Source organism: Curcuma longa, chromosome 12 (genome assembly GCF_044706935.1).
Source record: "Curcuma longa cultivar G26 ecotype Majalengka, Jawa Barat chromosome 12, ITB_CL_G26_1.1, whole genome shotgun sequence".
In the NCBI taxonomy this organism is placed as follows: Eukaryota; Viridiplantae; Streptophyta; class Magnoliopsida; order Zingiberales; family Zingiberaceae; genus Curcuma; species Curcuma longa.
In genome coordinates, this window is record NC_133872.1 from 259,750 (window position 1) to 279,523 (window position 19,774).

The 19,774-nt window shown below is 38.8% G+C and overlaps 3 protein-coding genes across 3 annotated transcripts; 2 read left to right on the top strand and 1 right to left on the bottom strand.

Annotated features, from left to right (window-relative positions):
- Nucleotides 1-186: 186 nt before the first annotated feature.
- LOC141842942 (AUGMIN subunit 2-like) lies at nucleotides 187-7,582 on the top strand. The gene is made up of 6 exons (XM_074730936.1): nucleotides 187-384; nucleotides 564-692; nucleotides 2,404-2,508; nucleotides 4,805-4,873; nucleotides 5,771-5,884; nucleotides 7,077-7,582. Exons 1-6 carry the CDS (start codon nucleotides 268-270, stop codon nucleotides 7,398-7,400), a joined length of 858 nt encoding a protein of 285 aa, XP_074587037.1. The 5' UTR covers nucleotides 187-267; the 3' UTR covers nucleotides 7,401-7,582.
- Nucleotides 7,583-11,210: 3,628 nt separating this feature from the next.
- Nucleotides 11,211-14,804, top strand: LOC141842941 (LRR receptor-like serine/threonine-protein kinase FEI 1). Its single transcript, XM_074730935.1, has 13 exons — nucleotides 11,211-11,321; nucleotides 11,396-11,534; nucleotides 11,647-11,718; nucleotides 12,017-12,088; nucleotides 12,199-12,270; nucleotides 12,355-12,426; nucleotides 12,512-12,583; nucleotides 12,762-12,874; nucleotides 13,046-13,231; nucleotides 13,310-13,642; nucleotides 13,848-14,102; nucleotides 14,363-14,496; nucleotides 14,580-14,804. The coding sequence occupies exons 1-13, from the start codon at nucleotides 11,231-11,233 to the stop codon at nucleotides 14,802-14,804; spliced, it is 1,836 nt and encodes a 611-aa protein (XP_074587036.1). The 5' UTR covers nucleotides 11,211-11,230.
- Nucleotides 14,805-16,136: 1,332 nt separating this feature from the next.
- On the bottom strand, nucleotides 16,137-19,302 carry LOC141842912 (putative 1-deoxy-D-xylulose-5-phosphate synthase 2, chloroplastic). Its single transcript, XM_074730900.1, has 9 exons — nucleotides 19,116-19,302; nucleotides 18,863-19,021; nucleotides 18,600-18,764; nucleotides 18,370-18,520; nucleotides 18,038-18,309; nucleotides 17,575-17,848; nucleotides 16,909-17,498; nucleotides 16,546-16,830; nucleotides 16,137-16,470 (listed from the first exon to the last, which is right to left on the bottom strand). The coding sequence occupies exons 1-9, from the start codon at nucleotides 19,206-19,208 to the stop codon at nucleotides 16,324-16,326; spliced, it is 2,136 nt and encodes a 711-aa protein (XP_074587001.1). The 5' UTR covers nucleotides 19,209-19,302; the 3' UTR covers nucleotides 16,137-16,323.
- Between the last annotated feature and the right edge of the window lie 472 nt (nucleotides 19,303-19,774).

A 19,774-nucleotide genomic window follows, 5' to 3' on the forward strand; every position in this document is an offset into this window, starting at 1 on the left:
TTCAACCATTAAATTATATGGACACCCCTCTAATTTACTGATATTCCATTTACGGCCCATTTAACCGTAAAATGAAATACTGGACCGGGTTCAATCCGACCGCACACAAGCGGTCCGAGAAATTCAAACGAGAAAAAACAAAAAAGGCAGATGAAGCAGGTATTATTAGACATCTGAAATCTCGTCGTCGCCCTCTTCGCTCTCTCTTCTTCTTCTGCGCTTCGGATCTCTATTCTCACAGCAGGATCGGCTCCGGGCGGTGCTGATATGTCGGTCTCGAGCGACCCCGGATGTGTAGGGAGGAAGCCCCCCAAGCGTCTAGGCGGCATGGCGGAAGCCCTCTCCATCGCTTCCGATCTCGGCTTCCGCATCCCTGCAGTACAGGTCTATTCACCTCCCTTGTGTATTTGCACCGGGTTGGTTTTTTTTTAAACTTCGCACTTTTTTTTTGTCGCTTTTTTTAGGAAAACTTCGCATAAATTTAAGATTTGGTTAGCATTTGCTATTTTGCAAGTTAAATTTCCAATTCAGTGTGTTATATATCGTATTGTGAATACTTGCAGGAAGATCAACAAAATTTGTCGAACTCCATTTGTGGGGATAAGGGGGATGACTTGATTAGGGTCTTGAGGCAGCTTACAACTGTGCAGAGAAATATAGCCAATTTGCAAGTTGAACTACAAGGCCGAAAGGTGAAAATTGTTGTTTCCAATACATTTTCTTTTTCACTTAAAATGTTTTTTTTCCTGATGAGCATACTAATATCATCTATCTTTCCAATTACTTCTATTGTTGCTGTTGCATTATTGCTTTTGATGTACTTCTCTCTGTGTTGTTGCCGTTGCATCATCATTTTTGATGTACACCAACTTGTCCTCCTTTGGCATAGTTTTAGTTATTAACATCAAAAGTTTCTCTTGTTTCAATTTCTACATGGCTATATCAGAGTGGAATCTGGTAAGTTTTGGAGATAATACTTCTTGTACACATGTTATTTAAACAATTCATGCATTTACAGAAGGGTTCCCTTTGGTTGTTAAGGAGTCCATTTATAAACCTGTCTAAATATAAAATTGCAAGAGAAACAAAAGGTAAGGAGAGAGAAAGAGAGACGAGAGAAAATAAGTTGCCAATTTCCATTGTTTAGACTCTGGATGTGTTTTATAGAAAAGAAGAAGATAAATTATTTGTGGTTTGGTGTTGTTTGGTTAGAACAAGTAGAAAGGAAAGGAAGATAATGATCCTCATATTTTCTAATTCCTTACAAAAAACCAGGATGAAATCATCTTCCTTCTTAAAAAAAAGACTTCTCTCTTAGTGTAAAATTGTGCACATTATGTATGGTCAATGGTGTATGAGATATCTCTTCAACTATTTTCAGTTTTTCAAGCAATACGAATCGAGCTTAAATATGATCCCATTGGTTCATTGTGCATGGAGATAACTTAAGGTTTAGATATGTTGAAGAAACTAGTTAACTCATTAATCTAGTTAGTACAATTTTAAGATAAACAAAAAAGAGACATTCAATTAATGGAAGTCTCATCAACGTTGGCTTTTCCTTTTCAAGAGAGTTTGTTTTCATGACAAATTTTCATCCTCCAAGTTATGAAGTAGCTACTTTATAACGGTGACAAGATTCACTCCCATGTAGGCCAAGGATACAATGAAAGTTAGGCTTATCATACTTAAATGTTGCATATGGCTAGCTCCTTCTGTATGGAATGATATTCTTTTCTGTTGATTGGTTATTTATCAAATACTTATAGGAATTTATTTTGTGAGCTATGTATGAAAAAGCTGAAGTAAATTTTTTGTCAGTAGGTTGGCTGCCGACCATAAATTATATCATCTATTTTTCAAAGCATTGTCATGCTACAATATGTTGGCTACTTTTGGATACATTAACTATTCCATGAATTGCCAAACCACACTTGGTCATTTTCTGGTTTACAAATTGTCCTGACAGTGCAGTAGTGAATACTGTAATTGTGATGTGCCAATTCCATGGTATACATGGAGTTATAGTTGAACAATAGACCAAAGAATTCTGCTGCTGCAGATATTTTATTGTTGGTATTGTCAGACTGTTTTGGTTGTAGAAATGGATGTTTAAATCAATATAACAATCATTCTTTAGAAGTGATAAAAAAGACATCTTTACCATTGGATCTAGAATGTGATGTAATCATGGTATTTCCTTTGTTATTTGTTGGACTCTTTGTTTTTGCAGTAGAAATGGATGTTTAAAGCAATATAGCAATCCTTGTTTAGAAGGAAAAAAATACATCTTCACCATTGGATTATAGAATGTGATGTAATGATGGTATTCTCATTTGTTATTTATGTTATACTTATTTGTTATTTTATCATCAGATAGTTTTTTCTGCTTTATTTGCTTAGGATGACAAGAACGTTGCTCATCTAACTCATGTTAGTGAAATGGAAAAGAAATGTGAGTCTTTGGCCAGAATTACTGCTATTTTGAAAGATGTAATTCAGAACAAGGTATGATTTTGGGAAAGAGGAACCATGGTTCATGTTTCTGTAATCATTATGTTATAAGTATACAATTTTTAGTTACTCTTTATGGTTGCAGATTTTATGTGACATTTTAAGCTTTTCAAATGAACTAATTTGAATCTGCATCTCTTATGTGCCAGTGTTTTTCTTACCCTGCTATATTTTTTGAGGTTTTGGTTTGCATTTTATCATACACTTAGTTCTTCATTTTCCCCATGTCACCAGTATAAGGAAATAAAATAAGAAGTATTAAATGATGAACAGTCTCATAAGGTAATAGAGGATTGGATGTGTGGATCAAACACAGGGAAGAGGACAATAATGAGTGAAAAAAAACACTGGGATGCAGAGTCAGTGATGAACTTGCATGAAACACCACACTGATATAGACAAATAAGCTATCAAAAAACATCTTGTTCTGCTCATACCCAATTGCTAGTCCTTTTCATTTCAAATGTAGTGTGCTATGTGATCAAGGGAGTTTATGAGCAAAGACAAGTAAGGCCAGTGTTGAGATTGGTCTTCACCTAGAGAAAGATGTGAAAGAGTTCAAATTTATAGTCACCACCAAGAATGGTGGCTAGGAGCTAATAAGTCCAGTGTAGTTCTTGCCTTAGGGCTCAAAGGAGCACACAAGTTTTCCAAATGAGAAGCAGGATATCTTTTGAATCTTTCCTCCACTTTTGGGAAGTCAGATAAAAATATGGAAACCTGTTCCATCCGTTCCTCCATGTGTTCTTATTATCCATTTGTCCCCAATTCCTTTGAAGGAACTAATCGGAGTCAAATACATTTTTGAGGTCATCTGCCTATCCATGAGTTCATTCATTCAATTTCTACCAAAGGATACAATGTCTTAAGCTTAGCCTACAATGTTATATGTTTTATGTTTTAGGCTTATAAATTTCTTAGGTTCATTAGTAAAATATTTTATTTGAAAATATGGATTACATAGGATGATTAATGTAATACGCTAAGTGATCGATTTATTTTTTTATATTGATGGATCAGGTTAGAGTAATTTGTATGTAAATCGGTCAGTGTAAACTTGTGTATATTGTGACACATGATGTTATGCATTATTCTTAATACAATTAATGTTAATTTTAAAATATATATATATATATGAACAACATATGCACTTAGCTTTACTGCAAAATATTTGTAGAAACTTGGAAACAAGGCCTCTAAAATTGAGATGGAAACACTAGAAAAGTCAATCTTATTTTTGAGCGTTTGCGATAACAGATTCAAAAATATAGATCATCAGAATGCAGGAATGTGCTACAAACTTAGTTGATTACCATAAAGTATTCAGATATTTGTAGAGTAACTGATATGGTTCCAAGTATAGCAATATCACGGGTTCACGAACATATTCTTAATTATATTCCAACTTTATTGTTCATTATTTCAAAAATTGTGGGGTTGAAATAACCTCACTATCCTCTACCATTGTAGAAGAGGATCCATGAGGAAGAAGCTTATTCCAACCATCACAAATGGGCATCTAAGGAGTAGGTGATCGTCTGCTTCTGGTTCCACAACACAAATGCCACATGTTTCATTACTAAAAATGTCAATCTTAGTGAAAAATAACTGTGTAGCTTTTTTAATGTGGGGTGATCATAACAAGGTTGATATGCTGTAATAGAGAAGAAAGAACATTTACCCTAAAATTACTTGACAGAACCAACTTCTAGCCCATTATCTGGATGTAGGGATAAGGCCAAGATATCTTGAAGCCAGTGTTTGTTGGAGACATCATTTGTTAAGCTAGAGTATTAGTGTGCTAATCATTTTTAAGTTTTAACCTTGTAATGAAGTGAAGATAAGATAATACTATAGTCTCTGCCTCCTTACTGTTGGGGTTCTGTATTACCTAGCTGTAAACTTGTGGAAAGTGGGTTTTCTCTCCTTGGCATGGTTAACTTGTTTGCCTTGACATATCAAAAATCTCAAATACAGATATGAGAGTTCCAGTTACTCCATTCTGTGTTAATGAGTCTGTGTCGATCTATTTATATAGGCATATATATACTTACGTAGAACTAGAAGATTACTTTAGCAGTGGGGTGTTGTCTCTTTGCTGCCTATTTACCACTAGGGATGTCAGAAATTTACCAAAATATAGAAACCAGGGTTTAGACATGACTTACCTTAGCTTCTGGCTATTATATTGTGTGAATTCAAAATATTCAATGGACATGTAACTGGTATGCTTTTCATATGCCTCTTTAAGCATGTAACATTCTGTTTAAAAATAATGCTTTTTCTGCAGGACCGAATCATTGCTAGACTGCAGCAACCATATTCTTTAGACTGCATACCTGTGGAAGCTGAATATCAAGTAAGTAACTATATATTGATCTATAGCAATATCCTGAAGGGGGTTATGTTGCAGTGCAATTTGTGATATTTGTTAAAAAAATTACATAAAATTAGGATATGCTGAAGGGGGTTGTGTTTGTTTTTGGAAATATTTTCAGTTTAGATAAGAAATTTGAAACTAAAAAAAACATTTTCCATCATTGACTTTTCTATACAAGAAATCTATTTTTGGAATAAAATTTAAAAGGCGCGCCCTTATTCTTAAAATTCAAATGGGCACCTTTACTTTAAATATTATTGTATGCCCTCTATATTGCTCTTTACTTTGATTTATTGCAAAGGTGACTTATCATTGAAATTGTCCACTTTTCCTAATTTGAAAAAAAAATCATTTTAATTTCTCGGAAGGAAATAGTTTTATTGAAATTGTTTTTTTTTTACTAATTTGAAATAAGAATCATTATAATCTCCTCCGTAACTTAAGATCTGGTACATGTATATTCACACTTGATCAGCAAAGATAATTACAATTTACATCTGAAATTCTGAAACTCAAAGATATATTGATATTGTTAACTTTTGCTAAGTTAAGTTAAAACTCTTTTTAATTTCAGGTGCGATTAATCAACAGTTTAGAAAGTGAACATTCATATAGATGTTTGTTGGAAATTCGGATAAATTAGCATACAGAGGAATATAATGGTTGTATTCCTTTGATAATGATCAATATAGGAGAGATTTTTTTGATAATTTTAGAAATAAAGGGCGATCAGTTTTTTTTCCTTTATTGTTACATAAAATTGCTGAGGAAAACAAAATATTATAAAAGATGTTAGAGAATGAACAGTTATCTGAGAAACAGAAAACAATTCTCTTTTCCACAAACAAAAATTGATATGTTTTCATAACGTTTCAGAAACAATTCTCAGAGTTATTGCTGAAGGCTGCTAGTGATTATGGAGCTCTTACAGCTGCAGTTGCTGATTTTCAATGGTGCCAGAACTTCAAAGAACCGCCTACAATATGGGGGGTATGCTAAATGATATGTTTATTTATTTTGTTCACTCCAGCATTTGTGCATACTTTTTGCTTTCTGGAAGGCTTTCAGTCAGTATGTTCTTAATTTTTTGCTTCAGTTAACGGGAGACAAGATTTGAGCACGATTAATATTTGTTTTGCATATTTTAATCAAACCATTTACCTAAAATGATTAGTCCTTTGTTTTTCAAGATGCACCATCTTGATGTCTAAACCATTTACCCTTGATGCCAGATTCCATTTTTCTGTCTGGATAAATTGCAGTGAATTTATTAACAAAAGCACTCCAGTGTGCAGTAAGTTTAAACAGTTCAGAGATATTGCAAGTGAGAAATGTTAACTTCTCTTGTGCTTAACTAAACTGGTTGAAACAGGCCGTCCATTATAGGTTAATCACCAAGTCCAGGCTTTCTGTTCCTATGAGCAGAACTACCTAGTAAACCCACCCATGTCCAGTGCTATTGATTTTATTCATTGTTTTGGATAAATCTAGGCACGCACATCATACTCAATAAGCTTATGTTAAGGATGTTTTCATTCATGAAATACATGGCATAGTTATTGATAGAGAATAAAATAAGAAAAAAATGAGGAGAAATAAGTTTTCTTGGTTTGGTTCATCTAATTGATAAAGAATATATATGCTTTTATTTGATTGGCAAGAATCTTAAAAGAAATACATAGAATTGTTTTTACATGATAAAATACTCATTAAAAAAAATTTAACTTGCTGCACTTGCATGATTTCCCTAATTAGCCCATCTTACATGATCCAGGTAGCCCGAACCAACTACTTGACCTACCCAACCTGATCCACTCAAGCAGCCCAATTGGATCGACTGACGCTCCAACAACCTAGCCTACCAGACCATTCGGCTTGATTGATTCCTTGGACCAACTAGTCTACACACTCATCTGACCTATCTAGTTCAACCAAGTCTAATTGGCCTGCCTGCCAACACTGCTAGCTATCCCAGCCTAACTGACCCAGCCTGATTATCCTAAACTGACGTATCTGTTCAGCCAAATCAGCCCATTTGGATTACACTTGTCTAGCCTAGTTAGTTCGGTTGGAATAATTGAATGTACTATTGGTCTGATAGATTAACTCGAGCTCGTATTAGATAATCTTTTGTTATGAAGCTTTCTCAGCCTTGTTATTTTTTTGTATTTTACACTTGCAGGAAATGCTGCGTCCTATCCCTGCTGCTCTGGCATCGTGCACCCGCTTCTTTGAAGCCATGTCTGCTATGAGGGATTCGTTTGCGACGCTCCAACAATTTCGTGTCAGTAACTCTTCCTCACCCATGACTCCTAGTGACTCTTCAGGGGGCGACTCCAAGTTTGTAACACCATCTCCGCAGTGGAGGGAGGGCATGATAAGCTCAGATGATTCCTTGGCCGACGATAGCTGGAGGCAGCAGCACGACCTTCCACTGGAAGCTAGCGATGAGATCAGTCACAGGAGGCTTTCCTGGCCCTCCCCAGTCAAGAAGAAGGGCTTGTGAGATGTATAATCTATGTTTTTTCATATACATTGATAGAAGAAGACACGTGTCCTATTATATAGCATTTCATATTATTAGGGTTTTTCCTCCTATTTTTCACTTTGTGATGAATATTAAAACGTCGACTTAAATCAACAATGGTTGGAATGCAATTATATGGAGAAACATGCTTTATTATTTTACGTTGTCGTTGGTGATACATCCAGTGTCTCGCTGGAGACAGGGATCAGGAAACTGACGTAGGTTTATTTGAGCCATTCAGATTCGTATTAAGATATTTTAATTTTGTCTCTGAGGCATAGTTGAGTTGGTTACGACGCAGCAGACTTTTATAGACAAGGATTCGAATCCTGGCGAAGTCAAGCAATACTCTCGAATCCTGGCGAAGTCAAGTAATATAAGATAATTTTTCGATTTACCTCCTCATAAATAATCGTGGAGCCGATCGTGTGGAGATGCTAAGATGGTGGATTCCATCTCTTTATAGAAGAGATATTTTAATTTCCTTCTATTTTCATTCGATTTAAGAAAAAAAATACTTGATAAAAAAACCGAATTTGTTTTGCACCGTACAATTTAAGTATCCTACCATATCGCACCACTTATATTTGTAATTTTTTACACTTTGATTTTATATAAAAATGAAATCTAAAACTCACAAATTAATATAAATATCATTAATTTAATTGGGAAGATGAATTTGATGGTTATCTTAAATCAGAAAGAACCTTAATATTTATTTTTATTTGGAAATAATGACACACGTGAAAGTAGCACGCATTTAAATTTGACAGAAAATTAAATATGAAGAACGATATCAACATCGTGTGAGTTAAACAAAGTTAAATAAAAAGCAATGTTTATTTTATAAGAAAGGCAAAAGTCAACGGAACAGTTTCTATTTTTTAATCATTGACGGAATGTTCTATTTTAATTATTTTCATCTATTCCGAGGATAATCCAATGGGAACATAATGGTCAGACTCGAGTCCAAGTCTGGTCCCACCGTCCGGGCCCCGCCTCTATAAGTCCCTGAGCTTAATTAGTTAAGTCACGAACCGTCGAAGAATCCCTCCATTCGACGGATACCTAGCCGAATCCCTCCATTCGGCGGAGACCTCGCCAAATCCCTCCATTCGACGGATACCTAATCGAATCCCTCCATTCGGCAGAGACCTCGCCAAATCTCTCCATTCGGCGGATATCTCGCCGAATCCCTCCATTCGGCGGAGACCTCGCCGAATCCCTCCACTCGGCCATCCGCGCGCCGAATCCTTACACTAGGCTATTTACTAGCCGCATCCGTCCATTCGGCTACATACTAGCCGAATCCTTCCATTCGGCTACATACTAGCCGAATCCTTCCATTCGATTATCTATCAGCCGCATCCTTCCATTCGGCCACCCACCGGCCGAATCCCCCCATTCGGCAGCCAACCTAGCCGAATCGAACATGAGAAGCACTTAGATACTGGAGGCCTTGCCTCATGTCACTGATAGCACGCGGGATCTATCAAACCACCTACAGTGCCCTGGCCGGTATATTTCATCATGATTTCTGACAAGCCCACGCCCCCAATAATTAATGCTATCCCTCTGCTGCCTGCACGGATAGTGACAACATAACACTTTACCGGCGATAAGACAAGGAACTCGATTATTCCTGCCACCTCATTAATCATGATGAGACATTCCTTAAATGATGACGTAACAGGTATGCACGCTCATCCCTCCTTAAAAGACCACTCCACTCTGCAGGTATCTCTCTCCTCTGGCGAACTCTCACTCTCTTCTCTATTGTTCATCTTCTTCCTCTTCGCCCCTGACTTGAGTGTCGGAGTGGTCGCGCCAGAGCATCCCCTGGCCTTCCTACTGACGTTCCTTGTGTTGGCAGGTCGTCCCTGAAGTCATCATCATCGCCTCCCGCAAAGTCTCAGGCGATTTGAAAGCTGTTATCGCCCTCAGCGCCATCCACTGTTCAAAGCCAGCAACGAGGAGGTCCGGTGACGTGTCCTGAAGCAGTTCTCAATCGGAACATCATCTATTCCTTATAAAATAAAATAAGTATTATTTTTATTATTATTATTATGTTTTCTCATATAAATTTTAAATTGATCAGATATATTATAACAATTATAAAATTATAATTATTTTATATATTTAATAATTATAATTTTATATAACTGTTTTCATATGTAAAATAATATTCTTCTCATTATTTTTAAATAATGAGCGTTCTTTCTTGTTTTTATCATTTATAAAATCACCATAAAAATGGATTTTTATTTTAATTTAAATGTTCCTCGAAGGTTGTCTTGGATAGTACGATCAAACTAAGTCAAACTCATAATGGAGTGAATTAATCCATCAAAAATCTCTAACCAACCCAGCTCAAAGCAGATTACAAGTTATATATATTCGGGTTGCGCGCGGATTAGATGGATTGAGTTGACGAGTTCATAAAAAAATAAAAAATATATACATATTAAAAATTTTAAATTTGATTGTGGATTAGATAAATTAAACTCACAAGTTGATTAAATTTTTAATTTTTATTTTAAAATTTAGAAAAAATAAATTTCTCAATTCGTGATCATCGAGGAATGATCCACATGGATCATAGATCCAAGCGGGACAATCCACCTAAACTAATCTTAAAATAGATTAATAAGTATAAATTCAATTCATTTAAATTATTGGATAAGAAGTTTGATATATAACAAACTTCTAAGTCAGAGTTCAGTTCCGACAAAGCCAAATATGTGAAAACAAGATGGAGAAATTAGTGCAGTCACACACGAAAATGGCGCCACGAGATTTCAGTCGAGATTTCGACGATAGATGCGGATTGCGGCCAAATAAACAGAAGGAAAGACACTCGCCAGAGGCTAAACAATTCCATGACTCGTGACGACATCAGAATCAGAGAAGTTTAGTTTGACTGATGTAGCATGACCACATGAGAGGTGGGCGTTGATACACTTGTAGGTGAGATAGTGTCGTCTAAACCATGCATGCCTGATACTGTAGTCTAAACAGAGAGGATTGGCAGGAGATCGTAGGAATCAATGGAGAGGAAGGAGAACGGCAGTGCAGTTGCAGAAGTGAAGATCAACCACAGAGGCTGGGCAACCAATATGCCTTACGTTATAGGTAAGCGATCATGTGCTCATGTAATCATTTGCGACAACGAGGACATCAGAATCAGTTACGTTGCTTAATCCTCGGCGTGGTTATAGCAATGCTCGTCTCCGGTCTGGTGGAAGAGCTACGGCGGAGCCTCGCGCTTAATTCGCAGTTCGAGTGCTCCGGGGGCGACCGACGCCGTCTCGCCCATGTCGAGCTTCTGGTCGCCACCGCAGCTGGTTCTGATGGGGCTGCCGGGCTGGTGGAGGCATTCGCCATGATCAGGCAAGTCGAGTTCTGCTACAGCCAGTTCCCGGAGAACACGAGGAGTCTCGCCGGCAGCATGATGTTTCTGACGCTGGCCGAAGTGGTACACGTACAAGACCTCCGAGTCAACGATAAGTCAAACCCTTCAATATTTAATGCTTAAGGAGTTATGAATGAAATGAATTAAATTTCAAGTTTGAATTATTTTTTACCCTTCAATATTTAATAAATTTGTACGGACACTCCTGGATTTGAATTGAGATTCTACGCTGCTGCACGGTTTCCGACATGGGCCCACCCTGCTTCCTCCTCCTCCTCCTCCTTATTATTACCATCATTTATCTTGAAAAGAATTCGAAAGAAATCCCCTGTAACCCCTAATTTGTACTCTCATCTTCCTCCTGAGCTTTCCCCAAATCGAAGCTAGGAAGCTCTGAATGGGGAGGAGGCGACTTGCCGTCAATGGCGCCGCTCCATGGTGGATTTTCGCTTCACTTCTCGCCTTCGCCCGTGCCTTGACTCCTGATGGTGAAAAATCTCTCCTTTCTACGGTTTGATCCGGTGGGGAGATAGTGACGGGTGGATTTGGTTTGGTTCGGCAGGGGAGGCTCTTCTGGAGTTTAAGCTGGGTTTCAACGACTCCAAGCAGCTGCTGTGGAGCTGGCGGCCTACCGATTCCCACCCTTGCTCATCCTGGCTTGGCGTCTCCTGCCACCCTTCCGACCTCACCGTCCGGTCAATGTAACTGTTCTATCGTATATGCTATTTTTATGTATCCGTATTAGTATTTTAGATTCTCTGTCTTTTTGTATGTGTTGGAAGTTTACCTTACCGATTCCTATTTCCATTGCAGTGACTTACCTTATATGCAGCTCGGTGGCGTCATCTCCCCGAGCATTGGCCGGCTTCGGAGGCTTCACAGATTGTAAGCACAATTTTCCATTTTTCCCTACTAGAACACCTTTGAAGGCATGGTGATTCTGACAAAAAAACAAACATGAAAAGATGTAACATGAAATATGAAATCCCGGACAAGGGGACTTTGAAGTGTGAACCACCATTTGGTAGATCACCATATTAATTTCAATAAACTCTTTCTTAATTTCATTTCCCTTGCTAGTGTTTGATCGTGATTTGAGATAGTACTGAAGATGATGAAATTTCCAATCTCAAGTAGCTATAGCGAAGGAATTCTTACAAGGATGAAATTTACATTGTGGCAGGGCTTTGCACCAAAACAGCTTGCATGGTCCTATTCCAATTGAGATAAAAAACTGCACTGACCTAAGAGCATTGTATGTCTTTTCTTCTATTCATATATATATATTTTATTGATTATAGTTATTGGTAATTAGAATTTACTAGATATTGTTGCATGAAGTTGTCACATTATTTATTTTTCAAGGTATCTGAGAGCTAATTACCTTCAAGGGAACATTCCACCTGAGATTGGAGAACTTGTGCACCTTACCATCTTGTAGTTTTTACATTCCCTTGTTTTCTTTTGTTATGTAGTTGTTCCTTTAATCAGTTTTCTTGAGCTTGATGTAAAAAAATGTAGGGACTTGTCAAGCAATTTGATCAGAGGCACAATTCCTCCATCTATTGGCCGTCTGAACCAACTACGATTTTTGTGAGTCTTCATGTGATTATTGGTGGCTCAGCAGTTTGTTGTTGCAGAGTTAACTCTTTGACTATGATTTTTTTTTTGACTGTAGAAATTTATCAACAAATTTCTTGTCTGGCGAGGTTCCAACCGTTGGAATCCTTGGAACTTTCCAAAGCACTTCGTGAGTAACTCTTCTATTCTCTCTGATGTTTCATTGGCTTGTGCCATTAATTGTTACATGCTATCCAATTGTTTTCTACTAAGGCAACTGAAGTTTTTTTTTCATTACACAAGTGTCTACTATTTTGATGTTTTAGTTCAAGTATCTAAATGATAATTTTGAAGGAAAGTTAGTGCAGGTTTGTTGGGAATTTGGAACTGTGTGGTTTGCAAGTTCATAAAGTTTGTCGTGGCACTGGTACATTGGGCTTTCCTGCAGTGCTACCACATTCTGATGCTTACGCTTCTCCTGGTATGTCTAAAAAAAGCACAAAAGTAATGCCTCTTGCTGGGAGCTGCTGTGCTTGATGCTTGTTCCATCCATTTGATTTTTCTATGCAAAATAGTACAAAGGGTGCTTGCCTACCATTGGTTCATAATGATCTTAGTTCATCTTTAACTAACACCCTTAAAAAATTTCCAGAATTAGCATCATTTTCATCAAAAAGATCTTCGCATTTTTTGAATGGTATCATAATTGGTGCTGTCACTACCATGGCCCTTGCATTAGTTGCAATCCTTGCATTCCTATGGATTTGCTTACTATCAAGAAAGGAAAGAATTGCTGGAAACTATGTTAAAGTGCAAAAACAACTTGTTCAAGATGGTGGTATGCTCTACCATTTAAATTCCTTCTAATCTGAGTCAATCATGCCATAACTTATTAGCTCAATTTGTTTCTGTTCAGGCACCAAGCTTGATATTTTCCATGGAAACCTTCCATATTCATCCCAGGATATTATAAAAAAGCTAGAGCTACTTAATGAAGATGATATGATTGGTTCTGGAGGATTTGGTACTGTCTACAAGATGGTGATGGATGATAATAGTGTTTTTGCTGTTAAAAAGATTGATAGAAACCGTGAGATATCGGATGAGATTTTTGAGAGGGAGCTTGAGATTTTGGGTAGCATCAAGCACATCAACCTTGTCAATCTTCGAGGTTATTGTAGACTGCCATCTGGAAGACTTCTCATTTATGACTATTTGGCTTTGGGGAGTCTAGACCATTACCTTCATGGTAAGTTTCTCAACGTGTTTATCTTTCTTCTGGTGATTATGAGCTTGAAAACCATGTTAACTCTCTTTGTGGTACAAAATAGATAATCTAGATCCACTTCTATCTATTCAAATTTCCCCTTACAAAAGATTTCTTCTTTATCGTGTATCTATTTGGCATGGTTTATGCTCCCTTTTTTTTAGCTCATTGAACGTTTCTTTTTCAGAAGATAGTCATGAAGAGCACCCAATGAATTGGAATGCACGGATGAAGATTGCTCTTGGCGCTGCAAGAGGACTTGCATACTTGCACCACGATTGCACTCCCAGGATTGTTCACAAGGACTTCAAATCCAGCAACATTTTACTTGATAGGAGCTTGGAGCCTCATCTATCAGATTTTGGTCTCGCTAAATTGCTTGTAGATGGCGATGCACATGTCACGACAGTAGTCGCAGGCACTTTTGGCTACCTTGCACCAGGTTTTCTACTAGCTTTGACAATTACTTGCCCCTTCATAATCCTCAACAGTATAATTATTAAGACAGCAACATAAACAGTATAATTTTCAAAATGAAATACTCATTCATAGGTAGGATACTCTGATGAAGAGGTACTTGATGTGTAACAAATTCAAGAAACTCATTAGTTTGAACTACACCACAGACTGCCACTAAATGCAGTACCAGTATGAATCATTCTCTAGTTGTTAACTAATAACAATCTTTTTCCTGTCTCTCAGAGTACCTCCAAAATGGACTCGCAACACATAAATCAGATGTATATTCCTTTGGTGTCATGTTGCTGGAGTTGGTGACTGGAAAAAGGCCTACAGATCCATCCTTTGTGAGACGAGGATTAAACATTGTTGGCTGGGTATGAAAACACTTATATTCCTTGTTCTTTAGCCAATAAACCATCTCCCTGCTCAACTTGGCTGAATGCCTATGCATTGGCAGTTAAATACGCTGACAGAGGAGAGCCGTTTGGATGAAATCGTCGACCAGAAGTGCGGCAACATAGATGCTGAAGCAGTAGAAGCAATCCTCGACATCGCTGCAATGTGCACTGATGCAAACCCCGACAACCGCCCTTCCATGAGTAGGGTTTTGCAGATGCTCGAGGAGGAGATCATGTCGCCCTGCTTGAACGAGGAGCTCTATGAATCTCATTTGTACGTCTGATTGTACGCTTTCATGAGTGCATGAAAACTTGCTGCATGCTGTACAAAGATTGCTTGTCAGTTTGGGACTCCTCACCCCCATGAAGCCGTAAATTTTGTCGCTAGAGGTCGCGTGTTTGGATCTGTGGATTGATATATCAATTTATTAAGCATGCTTATTGCCTTTCAAAAGAGTACATAATGTTAGATCCAAGAAATCTATATATATCTCTACAACCGTTTATGGATATGTTTGATTTTTCCATGACCTTCTGGTTTTATTTTTATCCAAAAGGTCTCATTTCAATGAAATATTTTCTATCTTATTTTAAGATATAAAACTACTTTAGATTTATACCCTTATGTTTTATTTTTATTTATCCAAAATTCTCATTCCATCTTATAATCTCAGGATCTTTTATATATATTTCCAATGTGAGACTTTGATTGTATTCCAACAATTTATCCTTAAACAAAGGACCACTGGGAACTCTTCCTTAACGGTTCTCAACGGATTTTTTATTGGTACGGGTCTTAATGGATCCGCCCCCTTAATGGTCCAACAACATGGACCCTCTTATTAGTACGGATCTCAACGGACCCGACCCCTTAACAATCCCAATGGACTTAGGAGCCTTTACCACATGGATTCGCTCTGATACCACTGTTAGATTTTTTTCATATATTTTCAATATTTTATGAGACTTTGATTATATTCCAACAATCTACCCCTCAAACAAAGAACCACTGGGAGCCACTCTTTAACGGTCCTAACGAACCCTTTATTGGTACGGATCTCAACGGACCCGCCCCCTAACGGTCCTAACGGACCTCTTAATAGGAGCTCCCACCATATGGATCCATTCTGATACCACTGTTAGATCCGATGAAATCCATATATATCTCTACAACGATACGATATTGTCTACTTTGGACTCACGCCCTTATAGTTTTATTTTTGAACTTTATCCAAAAGGTCGTTCTAATGAGATATTTTCTATTTTATAACCTTATAATTTTTTTCATATTTTTAATGTGAGATTTTAATTGTATTCTAACACATAAACAATTACATTTCACTTTCACTGGCAATTCTTATCAAAACGCAGTTTAAAAGGATGTTGATAGATACATCCTAAAAGTTTTATCTCATTTTTATGTGTATCTAATTATAAAAATAGTTCAATAAATAAATAATTATCTTGAGAATCATGTTTCATGTCTGATTGATGAGGCTTGTGTCTCATGTAAAACGTATGGTCTTTTTTTTATGTTGTCTAATATTCCACGTAGAATAAAATAAATGAAGTCCATAAAAATGGTACTGATCAAATAGCATGAGATGCGACGCCAGTCAATTTCAGCTGTTGTCTTATTAGTATTTGGGAAGCTTTTGCTTATTCTACTGTGAATTACAGGAAGCTATATATTGTTCAACTTTGACCACTGTAACTTATAGTTTCATTTTAAACTAGTTATGATCTCTTGTCGACAGGTTTATAAGCTTAAACAAGACTTTGATAATGAATGGTGTGGCAGCTTCACTGGAGCTGCAATGCTTCCTTAGGCTTGCCTAAAAGGTTAAGGACAGTCCCTGCAACATGCTTGGAAGAAAGTCCAGCTGCTTCGATTTGGTCCTTAGGCGATCCATGGTCGATGTATCGGTCTGGCAGAACCATAGATCTCAGCTGCATTCGAGGATCCAAATGAGATCAGTACTCGATCAAATGATTTGTGATCAGATTTGTTTGAGAGAGATTTACCTTAAGGCGTCCATCTAAAAGACCACCGGAGCTCAAGAAGTGAGCGACGTGCGATCCAAATCCACCGACGGAGCCCTCCTCTACCGTGATCAGTATCTCATGTTCATTCACCAGCCTTCTTATCAGCTCCACATCGAGGGGTTTGCAGAACCGAGCATCAGCCACTGTGGTAAGTGTTCCATGGGTCTTGAGTATGTCAGCAGCCTGTAAGCATGTCTGCACTATGGAACCATACCCAAGAATGGCAACTCGATCTCCTTCCATCAGAATCCTACCTTTTCCAACCTATCGAAAACAAATCAAATGTGTTAGTTTTGTCAAAGACAGACAATGCATGAACAGCAGTTGAGGGAATCAGTGCACCTCGAGAGGGGTGCCTTTGTAGTTTGGAGGCAGGGGCACTCCGATTCCATTGCCCCTAGGAAATCTGAAGCAGCTAGGTCTGTCGTCGATGGCCGCTGCTGTGGCCACCATATGCATCAGCTCAGCTTCATCAGCTGGAGCCATCACGACCATGTTGGGCAAGCAGGCCATGTATGCTATGTCGAAGGCTCCACAATGTGTAGGACCATCAGCGCCGACGAGGCCAGCTCTATCGAGTGCGAACCTCACCGGAATCTTCTGCAAGTCCACATCGTGAACCACCTGATCGTAACCACGTTGCAGGAAAGAGGAGTAAATGGCGCAGAAAGGCTTGAGGCCCTCTGCTGCCAAACCGGCAGCAAAGGTGACTGCATGCTGCTCTGCAATTCCCACGTCGAAGCATCTCTCAGGAAACTTCTTTTGGAAATAGTTCAGCCCCGTACCACCTCCCATGGCAGCGTGAACAGCCACGATCTTGTCGTCAACCTCGGCCTCTTTGATGAGAGACTCTGCAAAGTATTGAGTGTATGAAAGAGTAGGTGACTTCGTCTTGAATTGCTTCCCAGTTTTGGGGTCAAACTTCACAACGCCTGTAGCATGAAACATCAACAAGACCACTGTAAGAGCCATGGAAAATTAAGAAAAGAGCCTTGCACAGACTCTGACCATGCATCTTGTCTGCAGCGGCCTCAGCCGGGGGATATCCCTTTCCTTTCTCCGTCACGATATGGACAAGGACAGGACCAGGAGCCGGCATGGACTTCACTTTCTGAAAAATGGCGACCAGGTCTTCTACATTGTGCCCATCTACAGGTCCAATATAATACAGACCAAGCTCCTCGAACAATGTAGACGCAGGGGCACTCATCATTCCACGAGCATATTCATCAACCTTTGCGGCTATCTCATGCGCTTGCTTACCAATTTGGATGGTGACATTCTGAATGGACAAGTAAACTACATCAACAACCTATTTCATGCCAATCCCTAACACCTATAAAAAGAAAAGGATTTGGGGAACAAGTAGCGGTTTAGGTGAGGTAGAGAGACTTCAATTCTCTTCATAGGTGAAGGTTGAAGGGAGACAAAGAGTTAAGCTATATTTCAGCAAGAACAAATAACATGCTACCTTAGTTGCTTCGCGGAGCATTCGGAACTTGGTACTGGACTGGAGCTTGGTGAGGGCCTTGGTGAGTGCCCCAACTGGAGATGCTGGTCCATCAAGGGTAGCAGTAGGAAGTGAAACTTGTTTATTATCGTTGAGCACAATAATAAGGTTAGAGCCCAAGTATCCAGCGTTGTTCATAGCCTCAAAGGCTTGACCAGCAGTCGTGGCTCCATCCCCAATCACTGCAATAACATGGTTCTTCTTCCCTTGCAAATCTCTTGCGACAGCCATTCCTGCCGTAAACAAGTTGTGGCATCATACAAGAAGATGAAGCAACTTAATTAATTAATTACCAAGCCCCGCGGAGATGCTTGTGGAACTATGACCAGCACCGAAGGCATCATGTTCGCTCTCATCTCTCTTGGGGAATCCAGCGAGCCCTGAGGTTTGCCTGATGGTGTGCATCCTCGACCTTCTTCCCGTCAATATCTTGTGAGGGTATGCCTGTTAGTGCCCAACTTCTATCATATTGGTTTAATTGTATATATTCCTGCAACTGAAGAACAACTTTGATTTTACTGACCTGATGGCCTACATCCCAGATGATCTTGTCTTCAGGGGTATTGAACACATGATGAAGAGCCACAGAAAGGTCTACCACCCCCAAGCTAGCGCTCAAGTGCCCACCAGTCTCGGCCACAGAGTACACAATTTCTGCTCTAAGCTCCGCGGCCAACTGTTCCAGTTCCTAAAGCATACGAAACAAAGAATACATTTTACGACAAATTAGTCCAAAAAAAATGGCAATTTGTTCGACCCATTTCGATAGAAAAGCGATCGAATAACCTGCGTGGAGAGATTCTTCGTGTGAATAGGGTAGTTGATGGTGTCCAAAAGAGGGGTTGCCGGCTTCTCCCTCGAGTAATCAATCTTCCACCCATTCTTCTCTTTAGAAATTCTCATCATCTTCCCATCGCCGCTTGCTCCGTTCGCTCTCACAGAAAACTAAAAGGAAGAAACAATGCGTGAGAGAACACAAAACCCCAACTTTCGGTGGAAAAACTCAGGAAACGAAATCGAATCGGAAGATGTGCTCTACCTGTCGTCTTCTACAGTCCTTCGAAGTCCCGCTTCGAGCTGCCTTGAGGAAATACGCCGGGGAGGCAGCCTTGAGAGCGATCGCGGTCTCCATGTCGCGGATCCAGAAAAGAATACGACAGGCAAAAGCAATCGCACGAAAGAAAGAGGGCAAGCGAGAGAGAGCGCGCGCGCGCGTGGGAGGAATGCGCGCTTGAGCTCAAGCTCGTTAAGCAGAAAGTGAGAAAGGCGCGATATTATATAGCAATTGTTATGTTGTTTATACCGGTACGGACAAGTCGTGTTACATACTCGTATTAAATTACATCGAGTAAAATTATTATTAAAAAAATATTCAACCTGTTCAAAGCATCCAACGATGCCGGTCCATCTCTGCCAGAGCGACGCAAATGGGCCGACGATGCGATCGATACAAGAGATGTCGGTTGACTTTTGGCTACCAAGAAAGCATAGTCAAAATGAAGACTTTTGGCTAAATTTGGCAAAGGCAAGAGATCATGTCGTGAGAAAATCTAAATTAATTTAAACTAGATTCGTGTCGAATTTTTTTTCTGATAGATTGTTGAAGAAGAAAGAGATGCGTGAGATTTTGACACGTGAGATGCGTGGTTCTTTTGGAAAATAACATTCGAATTTATAAACGTCACTGTAAAATAAAAT

Excerpts from the sequence above, each read along its gene's own strand:
- LOC141842912 (XM_074730900.1), bottom strand. The coding sequence starts at position 19,208 with ATGGAGACCGCGATCGCTCTCAAGGCTGCCTCCCCGGCGTATTTCCTC. Across the intron at positions 18,765-18,862 it reads CGAAGAATCTCTCCACGCAG|GAACTGGAACAGTTGGCCGC; the intron begins GTTATTCGATCG and ends CGTATGCTTTAG. Across the intron at positions 18,521-18,599 it reads TCTGGGATGTAGGCCATCAG|GCATACCCTCACAAGATATT; the intron begins GTCAGTAAAATC and ends GGGCACTAACAG.
- LOC141842941 (XM_074730935.1), top strand. The coding sequence starts at position 11,231 with ATGGGGAGGAGGCGACTTGCCGTCAATGGCGCCGCTCCATGGTGGATT. Across the intron at positions 12,875-13,045 it reads TGATGCTTACGCTTCTCCTG|AATTAGCATCATTTTCATCA; the intron begins GTATGTCTAAAA and ends AAAAATTTCCAG. Across the intron at positions 14,497-14,579 it reads GATTAAACATTGTTGGCTGG|TTAAATACGCTGACAGAGGA; the intron begins GTATGAAAACAC and ends ATGCATTGGCAG.
- LOC141842942 (XM_074730936.1), top strand. The coding sequence starts at position 268 with ATGTCGGTCTCGAGCGACCCCGGATGTGTAGGGAGGAAGCCCCCCAAG. Across the intron at positions 2,509-4,804 it reads AAGATGTAATTCAGAACAAG|GACCGAATCATTGCTAGACT; the intron begins GTATGATTTTGG and ends CTTTTTCTGCAG. Across the intron at positions 5,885-7,076 it reads AACCGCCTACAATATGGGGG|GAAATGCTGCGTCCTATCCC; the intron begins GTATGCTAAATG and ends TTACACTTGCAG.